Source organism: Ambystoma mexicanum, chromosome 7p (genome assembly GCF_040938575.1).
Source record: "Ambystoma mexicanum isolate Mex_15411 chromosome 7p, UKY_AmexF1_1, whole genome shotgun sequence".
NCBI classification, from domain to species: domain Eukaryota; kingdom Metazoa; phylum Chordata; class Amphibia; order Caudata; family Ambystomatidae; genus Ambystoma; species Ambystoma mexicanum.
The window spans coordinates 599405858-599419463 of record NC_090939.1 but is presented as its reverse complement, the minus strand read 5'-3'; the positions used below and the strand labels follow the sequence as shown (position 1 = coordinate 599419463).

General features: G+C 48.5%; 1 protein-coding gene across 4 annotated transcripts in view; it reads left to right on the top strand.

Annotated features, from left to right (window-relative positions):
- Positions 1-13606, top strand: part of HERC2 (HECT and RLD domain containing E3 ubiquitin protein ligase 2) — a 2956340-nt gene that overhangs the window by 1579552 nt on the left and 1363182 nt on the right. For all 4 annotated transcript variants that reach the window (XM_069636605.1, XM_069636607.1, XM_069636603.1 and 1 more), the window contains exon 52: positions 8776-8915. In XM_069636605.1, the coding sequence (XP_069492706.1) occupies positions 8776-8915 (140 nt within the window). The remainder of the gene's footprint in view (positions 1-8775; positions 8916-13606) is intronic.

Sequence of the window (13606 nt, the reverse complement as noted above, 5' to 3'; positions counted from 1 at the left end):
CTCGTCAGGGCTACATCTCAAGAAGCAGTTCACCACTGATCCCATGCACTGATGAACACGCTACACAACCTGGTCTTTTCGCTCAATCTCAAGAAGTCACAACTGCAACCCACGCAGTCGTTGACCTTCCTGGGCCTCATCTGGGACACGTGCTCCGAGAAGGTCTTCCCATCGGAGGACAAGATCACAGCCATCAGGAGGGACACGTTCCACTTTCTCAGCCGAGGTGCTACTTCGGCTTGGTGGTACCAGCATCTACTGGGCCTGTTTGCAGCGGTACTGTTGGCCGTCCCCCACACAAGACTCAGGATGAGGAGGATCCAACTCCACTTTGCAGTGTCGTGGACCAGGAGAGGGGCTCTCAGGCCGAGATTATCCAGATCCCCATATCTCTCCACCGAGACCTCACATGGTGGTCCAGGGACAGCAACCTGCGGACGGGCAAGCACTTCAGGACCCCCGTCCCACAGGTGACGATTACCACAGACTCCTCCCTAGAGGCCTGGGGTGCCACCCTGGAGGACATCTCGGTCCACGGCACGTGGACACGTCAAGAACACAAATACCACAATTGGCTGGAACTGAAAGCCATTTGGTTAGCGCTCAGAGCCTTCCTCCCACGTCTCAAGGGAAGGGTTGTCCTCATCCAGACAGACAACTCGACCAGTATTTAGTACATCAACAAGCAAGGGGGGGGACCAGGTCCCCCTGCCTGTGCAGACTGGCAATCAACATGTGCGAATGGGCCTTGCAGAACGAGATTTTCGTCACGGCAGTCCACCTTCCGGGGGAATCCAACCAGGATGCGGACAGGCTCAGCAGGTTGGGAGCAGACAACTACGATTGGCAGCTGAACAGCACAGGAGATCTTCCACAGATGGGGCCTCCCCAGGTGGATCTCTTTGCCACCAGGCGCAACAAGAAGTGCTCCCAGTTCGCTACCTGGCAGGGGCAGGACCTAGGCTCCCTGGGCGACGCCTTATGGATCCAGTGGAACGGCATGTCCGCATACGCCTTCCCGCCCACTCCACTGATTCAGAGTGATTTGCAAGCTCAAGGATTCTCACCAAATCAACGTCATTCTGATAGCTGCGTGGTGGCCAGCCAGGCCATGGTTCTCGGAGCGGCTCAGCCTCTCGGAGGTCCCTCCAATCCACCTCCCGACGGGCCCAGCACATCTGACACAGCAGGGGGGCAAGGTCGTCCGACCCGCCCCTCAGAAGCTGGCCCTCACAGCGTGGGTCCTGAGCAAGTGACGCTCGCCCACCTCAACCTATCCCAAGACAATCTGGAAATCGTACAGGGGGCTAGGAGCAAGGCTACCAGAGCCCAGTATAAAAGTAAATGGACCAGGTTCTGTCACTGGGCACACTCCAAGGATATTGACCCGCTGGATTGTTCATTGGATGGTGTGCTGTCATTTTCAGTGCACCTCGCCAACTCTGGCGTGCAGGTGGACACCTGTCACACATACCTCTCAGCCATTGGGTCCTACAGGAATACGGAGGAAGGGGGAGACATTTGGCCAGACTCGCTAGACTCTACCCGCCCATCAGGAAGCCAGACCCCGTGTGGGATTTGAACCTAGTCTTGGGCTCCCTCGCACACAAGCCATTGGAGCCTATGGCGTCCGTGGACATCAGACTGGTCACCATCAAGACGGCCCTGCTAGTCGGCCTCACCTCGACACGCAGGGTCAGCGAGATCCAGGCCCTAGTCGCCTCAGAGCCATACACTACTTTCACAAGGATAAGGTGGTCCTGCGTACCCATCCGGCATTTCTACCTAAAGTGCCATCTGCCTTTCCCTTAAACGAGGAGATCGTCCTTCCTACATTCTTTGCAGACCCGAAGGACGAGCCTCAGAGAGTTCTGCACTGCCTAGATGTCAGGTGTGCCCTTAAATTCTACCTAAACAGGAACAAGGGCTTCTGCAAGTCAAATGCCCTATTCATCACTTTTGGAGGCACCAGGCCAGGCTATCAGGCCACCAAAGCCTCCATTTCCCTCTGGATGGTCTCGGCCATCAAGGAGGCGTACAAGGGCCAGCATAGACACCTTCTGGCGAACATGCATGCCCACGCGGTCAGGGCCCAGGTAATGGCCATCGCCTTTCAGCGCCATGTCCCCTGGCAGGTCATAAGCACGGCGGCCACATGGGCCACTCCATTGGCTTTCTGCAAGCATTACTGTTTGGATGCCGGCTCCAGGCCAGATGCGGCTTTCGGACAGGCGGTTCTCAGGAACCTGTTTGCTTAAGGAGTGTCTCCTCTCCACCCTCGGGCTACATTCAGTTGTAATCACCCATTATAAGTTACCGTAATGACTAACGTACTCTTAGTCCATAGTCCCCTTTCCTCCATACGTCCCACCATCCTCCCCCCTAATAATCTGGTGTCATTAGGCAATGGTAAATCTATTGTCGACGCATCTTTGGGGACTGAGGTGTGGCGCCGGAGGCCGGAGCCAGGGCAGCACATGCTCCCATGGCCGTGCCTCTAAATTTAGAGGGGAAGATTTTTCTGGTGAAAAAAAAGTTTTGTCTCCTGTCCCTCGCGAGGGAAGCCCATGCATTATGGAGGAAAGGGGACTATGGACTAAGAGTACGTTAGTCACTACTCTGATAACTTACAATTTTTTCTGGTTCTATAGGCCAGGCTGCGGATGAGATCCCTGCAGTGGGCCCTCAAGATGTAGTGGACCCAGTTCTCTGGCAAGATGTTGGAACCCATTCAGATTCCACTCTCGGCCACCCACGATCTTCTCTGGTGGGCCAATGAAGGGAACCTGATGAGGGGGGGAACAGTTTTGGCAACCATGGCTGGAGGTGACGGTAGTGACTGATGCTTCCCTCACAAGATGGGGCGCTTATGCCAACGATTTGACAGGCAGCGGTCGTTGGTCTCCATCGGAGTCCAAAGTCCACATCAATCTGTTAGAGCTGAGAACCATCAGGCTAGCTCTGAAGGCTTTTCTGCCTTCTGTACAGAGGAAGAGTGTCCTGATCATGACGGACAACATAGTGGCCATGCATTACCTCAACTAAAAAGGAGGCGGGGGTAGGGTCACTCCCGTTGTGCAGAGAGGCAATGCAGCTCTGGTTCTGAGCCATCCAGCAGGACATTTCGATCTCAGCATTTCATCTGGCCGGAGACAAAAATGCGGCGGCAGACGCTCTGAGCAGGCAGAGCACGATCTCTCATGAGTGGGAGGTGGCTCAGGAAGTCCTTCAGGAGATCTTCGCCCTTTGGGGAACCCCGCAAGTGGATCTCTTAGCCACCAGTGTCAACCGGAACTGCGAGAGATTCTGCTCAAGGGAATTTCCTCGAAGAGGAGCCTTAGTAGACGCGTTCGTGGTGGATTGGTCATTCCCACTGTTGTACGCGTTTCCTCCAGTCCCTGTTATTCCTCAAGGGTTGCAGAGGTTTTCGGAGGTTCGGCTCCCACATGATCCTCATTGCTCCAGATTGGGCCAGGAGAGAGTTGTACCTGGACCTTCTAGAAATATCCATCTGCCCTCCACGCTGTCTCCCCTACAAAGAGGATCTGTTCTCTGTGGCGCGCGTGAGGTGGGGGGTGGGACGGGTGGGTCTGTCAGGTTCTCCATCCAGAGGTCAAGACTCAATCTTCACGCTTGGTATCTGAAAGGTTGAGGTATAAGGATTGGGACCTCCCGGATGATGTGATGGTGTTGCTTTCGGCCAGACGGCCTGCAACTAAATCCCTGTACCGTTGCCCTAAGTTCTGCGACTGGTCCTGCGATCACAATGTTGATCCTTTTCAGTGCTCCATTCCTATGGTTTTGTCTTTCTTCCTTTCTTTGGCCCACAGGGGCCTCCAGGTGGGTACCATTAAAGGTTACCTGGCAGGCTGTCTATCTTAAAGCGCTCATCCGAAGAGTGTTCTTACTTTAAGATTCCTTTGATTTCTCAGTTTCTTAAACGACTGACTAATGTATTCCCGCTGTCCCCTTTCCAGGTGCCGGTTTGGGATTTGAATTTGGTTTTGAAATTTCTCATGGGTGCTCCGTTTGAACCTTTGCACTCCTGTCCTTTGAGATTACTGTCCTTCAAGACTGTGTTCTTGGTTGCGGTTACTTCCACTCGCAGAGTGAGTGAATTGCAGGCACTTTCATCTAAGCCACCGTTTACTGTGTTTCACAAGGACAGGGTTGTTCTGCGGGTACATCCCTCTTTTCTACCCAAGTTATTATCCGAATATCATTTGAGTCAGAAGGTGGTTCTTCCATCTTTCTACCCTCCTCCTCATCCTAGTAAGGAAGAGGTGCAGCTCCATCGGTTGGATCATAGGAGAGCTCTGAGCTTTTACATTTGTAGGATGTCCAGGGTCAGAGTGGACAATCAACTCTTTGTAGGATATGCTGGACACCGTTTGGGCAAGCCTGTTGCCAGAAAGACCTGGTGGATTATCCTCACTATTACGGAGTGTTACCGATTGGTGGGTAAGGACCCTCCTGAAGGGTTTGTAGCTCATTCCATTAGGGGGGTGGCTACTTCCACAGCTCTGCAGTGGGGGGTTCCTATTAGGAACATTTGTGATGCAGCCACATGGGCTTCAATCCACACCTTTGTTAAGCATTACTCCCTGGATACAATCCATGGTCAGGATATGGCCTTTGGTAAGGCGGTTCTTTATTCCGCAATCTGATTGGATACTCTAAATTCTTTTCCCTCCTCCATTTACTGGTACTGCTTTGGGAGTCTGTCAAAGATGTGGAATACGTTGGAGGACACAATCCATTTGAAGAACAAGTTACTTACCAACTGGTAACGTTCTTTTGACTGGATGTTCCTCCAACGTATTCCTCGTCGCCCTCCCATCCTGCCCCTCAGGAGAATTTCCTATTTGATTGCAGCTTCCGTTTCCGCAAGGCTAAGTGCAGTCAAGCAGGCATGAGACTGGTGCCACACGTTCTGAGGGAAAAAACTTAAACTGAGGCTACGGGCGTCGTGCGTCCTATTTATAACATCCTGTGACGTCGCCCTCGACGAAGGCCTTCGAGGACAGTGACTCGACGCAGGGCGCCCTCTGCCGAAAAAGTTTCCGAAGTGCACAGCTGCGGACATTACATGTCAAAGATGTGGAATACGTTGGAGGAACATCCTGTCGAAAGAACGTAACCAGTTGGTAAGTAACTTGTTCTACTGTATAAACAGCATGAGTGCGCAATAACTGATAATACGATAACCTTTTCTTTTCCCTATCTAACGTTGCTACAAATGTAACTGTAAACAAACACAAAAGTGAAAGTGCCCTTTGAAGTGTATTATCAAGTATTCCGAAGTGTTCTGGTATGAACTTCTGAAGTATTTAAAGTGATTCTGGTGTAAATATAATAAATATACACTGTTGATATAACTGGTAGTGCTTCTGTGTTGTACCTGTCAAGCTAAGATTCAGTGTACTTACCTACAGCTCACATCTTTCTCTTAAGGAAAGCCTGACTACTCTGCCCCTCTACCATGGTGCTGAGCTAGTACAGACTGATGCAAAGAGTTTGGTATCTACAAACCACTGGGATAGCTTACTAAAGTCTTACTAGCCAGGGGACTTTAGGAAAACTCCCCTAACAACGCTCTCAAGGCTCATTCAACCAGTAACCTGGCTGCCACTTCTGCCTTGACTTGACATATGTCAAGTGGTGCGTGGGCTTTGCTGCAATTGCATTACTGCCTGTATTCCCTGTTGGGTCAAGAGGCTCACTTTGCGTTGGCCCAGCTGTCCTCCAGAGGTTTCTGTTTAAGGTGCCGTCTTCATACTCGCCTCCATCCTTTTGTTCTTCGTACTTCTATGGGAGTCTTCTCATAGAGGGATTTGTGGGAGGGGGGAAGTCCCTTACAAAAACAAATTGCCTGCCTCTCTGTTATGTTTTTTCTGATGAAGTTCCTCCCACTCCCATGGATTCTCATCAACATCTCACCCTACCCCTCTGTTCTGCAGTCCCTTGTTCAGATGGATTTCTAGAATCGGGCCTAGTGGACAGATTTCTGAAAGGCCACCCTCGTTATAGTGAACAGGGAACTCTGAGAGGTTGCCAAAACCCAATCAAGGTAAAAGTGGAGAGCAGTCAAGGCTATTCTCAGGAGAGTGAGAGTGAGAGTGGGGTCAGGTATCTACAATGAGTCCACACAGTGGAGCACACAATTCAATTTAGACCAGAATGTATAAAAATAAACATATATACATTCACCATAGGTTCTTAAAATGCATTCATATTTCAAACACTACAAGCGGTAAGTAAATGAATGCAGTAAAGAGGATTTTCCTTAACTTCAGCAATCCAATCCTTAGGAAGAATGGGGCCTAGTGCCCAAAAGTCACAGGAGCCAGACTGCTTCTCCCCAGAATATATCTGTAGCAGTTAAATTGGTTCTATGTCTTTATCTCGAATATTAAAGGCAGCACCCAAAAAAACGATTGTTTTTCGGTAAAATTTTGGGTGGCATTTAATATTCGAAACACTTATTACCTCTCCCTCCGCCCTTTGGAATCGAGTGTTTCACCCCCGAAACCCACCTTCAACCTATCCCTGCCTCATACTCATACTCATATACACCTTTTCCCCAGCATCCCCTTACATACCTACATACCAAAACATTCTCACACACACACACCCCGAATCCCTCCCTCCCCCCCTGCCAATCTGGATCTGACTTTCGGCCCCTGTGCACACTCGTGTGCAGCAGGGGCATGCCGGTTTCAATATAGAAAGACTGCTTTGAGTGTTCTCAGAGCGGTCTTCGTAAATCATTTATTTTTTTAAAGTTCTTTTGAACTATAACAGTTAAGTTACTTGTGTTGGTGATTTTTCAAAAGAAGAGATGCAGCAAAGTTACTGGTAGGTAAAATGTTTTCAACCACAAGGCAGTGAAATGGAATGGTAGGCTACAAATAGACTTGGTTCTCAATGTTATCCTATGGAGGACAGTGGGGAGACACATGGTTTGCTTTTACTTAGCCACTGACTCTGATTTTCCCAGAAAATGAGTAGGGGTAGATGGAGGTTGTATTCCCTGCCGTTGGTTCCGGTGAGGGGTACGAAGGAGCTGCAGGGGCAAGGATTCTTCCATTGGGTCCATATGCAATTTGCAACCCCTGCTGATGAAGAATTGCAAGATTCACCAATGCAGGCCTCTTCAGGACCCATCAGAGGACTGAGTAATGTGAGTTCCAGTGACGGCTATGGCACATAGACGATGACGGGCGTTCTTCCAGTTGCGGTTGAATTGAAGAATGTTTTCCAGGTCGGCATCCATTGAGGCAGGGAAGGAGACTTGTACCACAAGCTGGCAACCACGAAATGCGGAACGACAACGTTTCGGGTGAGGAAGTCCATGAGAAAGCTTGTCAGTCCACCGGGTGGTCCAGAGACACTTCCGAAGGCTCAGGAAGGCTGGATCCTCAAACGTATTGAGACTGGTTGGTCTCACCAGTCCAAAAGTTGAAGCACCGCACAGGGCCTTCACAGGTCCGGTCGACCAACATGGCTTCACCTGGCCAGATGCAGGAAGTAATGTCACAAATCTTCTTCGGATCTTCAGTTGGATGTTTGTCTTTGAAGGATTTTTCACTCTAATGTTGATATGAAGAAATGGCTGCATGAGTCCTGTTCTTATCCAAAATCCATCCTGGAAGCCAGTCTAAGCCGATCAGTGGTAAGGATCTGCACTTTTCAAACAGCCAGTAGTTGTCCAATCCAGGACAACTATTGGTTTCACTCATGCCCCACACCTAGACTCACTGACACCATGGATGTGGGCTGGGGCTAGACAGTCCCTTCCTCTTCTTGGTCCACACACAGTCATCACTAACCACACGGAAACGCCAGCTTTCCCAGGCAAGTGCATGATCTTATATGGGATTTCCTGACCTGGCAATCAGGAAGATGGCCAAACTACAATATGGCCAAGGAACAAGCAAACATCTCATGGCAAGGCCATTTTAGAGCACTTGCCACGTTTAGTAGCAATATGCAGTAAACGTGAATGTTGACATTTGAAATAACGCAAACATTGTAAAAATAGATCTGCTGCCACCAGCTTATCTTTGGACAAATATAAAAGTGACTAAAAAGCCCAAGTGTAAAAAGCTAGGGTGATAAAACATGATCTCCATTGCACTGCATTTTAAGATGCTGTGTGTAATGTTAAAAAGTTCAAAAAAGGTAAAAAGAGAAACATAGCTTTCCAGTACTGATAGTCTAATGGACTGATCAGTTTGCCTATAATTGAGCCAATGGCAGGGGAAGTGAAGCTGAAGGCTTTGCTTCGCCTCAAAAAGTCAGAACAGGTTTAAAAGCAAAGCAAAAAAAGGGGGGGTCCATAGAACTATGGTTGGAAATTTGCCAAAAGAGAAATCTTTCCTAACATCCCTCAGCCCTGAGTGTTAAGGAAGAAGGCAGAACATTATGGTCATTGGGTACAGCTGCTCCCTAAATGCTTGCCCCAACTTCTTGTTCAGCATTGGGCACGTATCAGCACTGAGCAGAGTTATGCTGCGCCTCCCGAGTGATGACAAATGTCCCAAGTCAGCTGGTACTAGAAATAGAGTATCAAAGATGAGGAATCTGTGGGAGGAACGTCCATCGGAAAGAACATTACCGAGAGGCAAGTAATTTGTTCTTCTAAATAAATGTGAACCGGAATCCCACCCATGCCATGTGATATATTGGGTTTATGAATAAAAGTAATGTATCCTAAACTGGGGTTAGAAGTAAGTAACTTGTCCTTATGCATCTCTTTTTATTTGATAACAGGTGTGATGGCTGCCAGATGTTCCCCATCAACGGTCCCAGGTTCAAGTGCAGGAGCTGTGATGATTTTGATTACTGTGAAGCGTGTTTTAAATCAAGGAAGCATAATGCCAGACATACCTTTGGCAGAATAAATGAACCAGGTAACTTTAAATGAACACTAGCATTGCTCTAGTTATTATTCCAAACTCAAAGATGTCCACGGACACAGCGCTTTGGCATAAAGCGCTCTATAAATAAATAAATCAATCAATATGGGATTTGACAATAGCAAAGGAATTACTTTATTTTGAATGGAAGCTGTATAGTGCATGGTTTCCTTTGTTTACATTCCATCATGGAGACTGAATTACTCTGCTTAGTTACAGTACTTTTAATTGTAAATGCCCCCATTTTCACTGTTTTAAGTGCCCTTACCACATACATCTGTTATGTAGCCTTTTATCACTTCAGTATTTGTAAAATTCGGCTATATCATTTATAGCTCGTAAATAGTTATTCAAAGCTTAGATGCTATTTGTTAAAGTGGATTTCCCAAATCAGCCCTTCAAGGAAAGATTGTGGGAGGCCACCTTATGTATGGTTAACAGGGAAGGCACTGAAAGGTTAGCCAAAACCCATTCAAGCCTTAGTCTCAGGAAAAGCTGGGGTGGTCTAGGACTACATTGAGTCCACACATAACAACACCACTAATTCAGGTTAGACAGTAAGTATATAAAAATACATTTATTTATCAGGCCTTTAGTCACACACCAAGTATATAAAAATTACAGGTAAGTATTGCCACCAATACCTTACAAGCATATACACTTTCACCATTAGGGGAATCAATTAGCATATTAATCAATTACCCGTGCAATACAGCAGAGTAGTCCGATGCAAGGAAAAATAGACCGGACAGCACAAGAACATGTCCCTCAATCTTAAATAAATCCAACCCTAACATGGTATCTGGCCTTGTGCCCAATAGTCACAAGTTCCAAAGTATAGTTTTTCAGATGATTCTGTTTCAAAAGGATGCAGGTGGCTGTGGTGGTGCTTTCAAAACATTTTGAAAGTTAGATAAGTATTTAGCAAAGTTCAGATAAGTTCTCGACTCAATCCTATTCACTAGGGTAGGCCTAGGAAAGGATCCTTAGCCCTGGTCCCAGCAGCACAGGTCAGAGTGAGTTAGGTTCAGTACTTTACTCCCAAGGTTAGCCTATGGAGCACGGCGGGGACAGAAAATGGTATTTTAACTTACCCATAACCCCCACCCCCCTCCCTTCCCCTCTGTCTCCCCGACTCAGATTTTTGCAGATACCACCTCAGGTCTTCTGGAATTTGTTGGGGACACAATCCTCTGCACTTGGTTGAGGAAGGCCCAGGGGTCGCAGGTAAGGATTTCATGTTCTCTGTCGCTAGTTGGTCGCGTTGCCCAGCAAATGTTTCTAGTCGGATTCCAGAAGAATACCCAAAATGAAGAAAGTGCGAAAAATCCTCGAATGTCCTCCCTTCTTCCCTAGGAGGGAGACCCTTCCCTTGAGGCCAGGGAGGTGAGGCTGCTACCCGATAGTCTCCCAGAGGGTGGTTCTCAGCAGGAGGATCTCATAAGGAGGTGCACCTCCCCTATGCGACTAGGGACTATCAGAGAGCGCGGTATCCCCGCAACTCACCTGACCTTAGCCCACCTTCCTAAAACCTTAACATCAACCCCTACCCTAACATATCCATGTGTTATTGTCACCCTACCATCTTGAGGAATACTAGGACAAGGAAGAGTATAGGCTCAGTAAGGGAAGAAATACCCATTTCCCTAGAAGGTACTGAGATGAGGAAGAATAGGAACTACCTTTGTGGAGACTCCTTATCCAGTATGGAGATGAAGAACTACTCCATAAACCGAGAACAGCAAGGCCAGTAGTGTGACCACGAGGAAGTCCGGAGACATGATGATCATCTCTGTGAACCACATTGAGCGGTCTAATGGTTATTAACTTCCTATTGGTCCAACCTTAGTTGAAATAGAAGAGGGAATTCAGGAAGTGTTGTTAAACCCTCCCTCGAAGAGCCAGGAACAGGGAAACTGTGCTACAAGAGAAGGGGTTGTGGACCGGTTTACCTACCGGTGGAGACTGGTAACCTTTGAGAGCTGACGAGGTGCGCAATCGTACCTGGAGAAACCCCAAGAGAAGTCCTCCCAGGAGGAAGTCGGAGATTTGAATGCTGGCAGCTTTACAGGAGACTGGATGCTGACAGTACCGAGAATGGGATGCTTACCCGCTAGTTCTGTTGCAGACAAACACCCGTGAGAGGCAGAAGTCTGAGCTCCCATCCAGCCAGGAAGCCTTGAGCATGTGGGGAAGCCAAGAGGCACAACTCAGAAGCTGTGAGTCAGTGCAGAGCCACTGCAAGCTGTGGAAGCAGGGAAGGGAAACCATGGAAGCCTAAAGCACCTGCGAACAACTGAAAAGCACTGGTAAGCGCTCCAGAGACGTCAAGGAGCCCGGGACAGTTGGCGGGACGGCTAAGAGAAGGGAGGATCATGAAATAGAGTCTGGAACCCTCCACCATATACCAAAGGCCTCCACACCAGTCCTCAAGTCACAGTACCTGGCAGGATAATCTACCAGGTTGACTGACCCACGAAGTAGAAGTAGTAATCAAGCAAGAAGATTGCATTTAAAGAAAAGGTCAGTTTGGCGTTTGAACCCACATAAAGGGAGCGACAAAGCAATCTTCATGCACACAGTACGTGGCAGGATAGTATACCAGGTTAAAACTTAGACTAAAAAAGGAGTAGTAGCAAAGCAGGGAGACCACAATTTAAGAAGGGTGAGACTGGGATTCGCACCCACATGAAGAGAGAGCTAAAACACTCTTCATAGTCACAGTACCTGGCAGGATAGTGTACCAGGTTGGCTGTGAAACCAAGGAGAAAACAGAGCATGGTTGACACTGCAATATACTGGGAAGAAACTAGGGGAAGGGGAACCCTCCTCCGTAGTAATTTGTATTGACAACATGAAGGATACTTTTTGGAACACTAGAAGAGGAGAAGACGCTCATTGGATATTCGGAGGGCACGAAAACCTGGAAGTAAGGTTGTCCTTCCTTTTGAAGTTTATTTGTTGCACTATTTTGTACTTTATTTTGCGAGCTGGAACAGAATTTTAAGACTAAGATCCCCTTTTCACATTAGTTGAAGTTCTTCGTATGAGGGCTGGAAATGGGCTTTTTGACACGACTGTGGACTTGTTTCTTTTGGACTACTCTGGCAGACTCCTTCGAATATTATTTCGAGGGACGGAAACCCCTCTTTGTATTTGGGTCAGGAAGGTATTTTTCCAGAGGGTTCTGTTGCATGGCTAGCCAAGATGGTGGACCGTGCTTCAGCTGAACAAATTGAGGCATTTGCTGGCAGGAATTGGTGGACTACACGGTATCGTTTTCCAAGACTTTGGTATAATTTCAGAGACCAGAGCCCGTGGTTTCGGCCTGCACAGAAACGGAGGGATGGCAAGGAAGCCCATCGGGGGAGCCCTGCACTGTCGCTCCCCGCGGAGCTGGAGCGAGGTGAGCCCGACCGGCAACAGAGCGGGACCGCTGCATCGGGGCTGGAGAGGCGACTAAGCTGGACCGCCCAGCTAGGCGATCAAATCGATGGTGCAGGCAGAATACGCCACAGCAGCGGTGAAATCTCCCTTGAGGGCACTGCGACACCGGCTGCAGTAAAGAAGTGCGGCCCGTGTAAAGACATTAATTACCCCTGCGGGCGACTTCAAACAAAGTAAGTGGCCCATTGCTTAAAAAAGTGGCCCGATACTCCAAAAGCTGCTGTATATGTGGGTGGTCCACTACTGGATATTGCACTGGTAATGCTCTCCTGAACCACTATGCGGACTTGCATTGATAGACCTCGGGCCTCCCGGGCTGGGCCACAACTTGATCATACTTCAGCCACCTAGCAGTTGCCACATACGCTGCACTCCTAAAGGTGAATAAACACTTCCTGGCCTGATAACCCCCCAAGGCAACATAACCTCTTGACATCCACTGGCTACTCTTGCAGCTGGCGCCATGAGGGCAAATTCGTTTGGGCCCCACACGTTGAAGCAAGAGTTCGAAGGGGTTTATTCATCTACAGGTGCGGCAGGTCTGGGCTCACCTGGACACCTGGGAGAGCACGAGCTGAGGAAATTGTGACAAAGGGGTCATGGAATAAGAAGGGAGGCACCATCTATAGTTTCACGAAACCCATCCCTAAACCTTTGGAGAAGGCGGAAGGAACGACCATATGCCCACTGGGGAGCCTCAAGCCTAGTCACCCATTGATCTACAGAGTGTAATATACTCCATGCAGGGTGGCTTTGCCGCCATAAATGATAAGCTAGACAGTATAACAGCAAATGTGTCCTCGATCCGAACCCAACTGGAAAAGGAAACCCAACGTATAACTAAGGCCGAACATCGTATCAGCAACACTGAGGACACAGTGGCATTGCTACAGGAGACGGTAACAGCTCTAACCAAAGATATGAGACACGTTAAGGCCAAATGTGAAGACCTAGAATCAAGATCATGTAGAAATAATGTGTGTATTGTTTGTGTCCCAGAGGACACACTCAAAGGCAATATGGAGAGGACAGTGGAAGAAATGCTGCGGTAACTGTTGGGGGATCCTGGGTGTTCTCCACTCTTTACAATTGAGCAGGCACACAGAGCATTGTCGGTGAAGACCAAGCCAGGTGATTATCCGAAACCATTAATTGTGCGCTTGATGAAATACTGTGAGTTGGCACTGCGTGCTGCCTGCAAGTAACAAGAGCTGAAAATGGGCTAGAATATTGTGCGC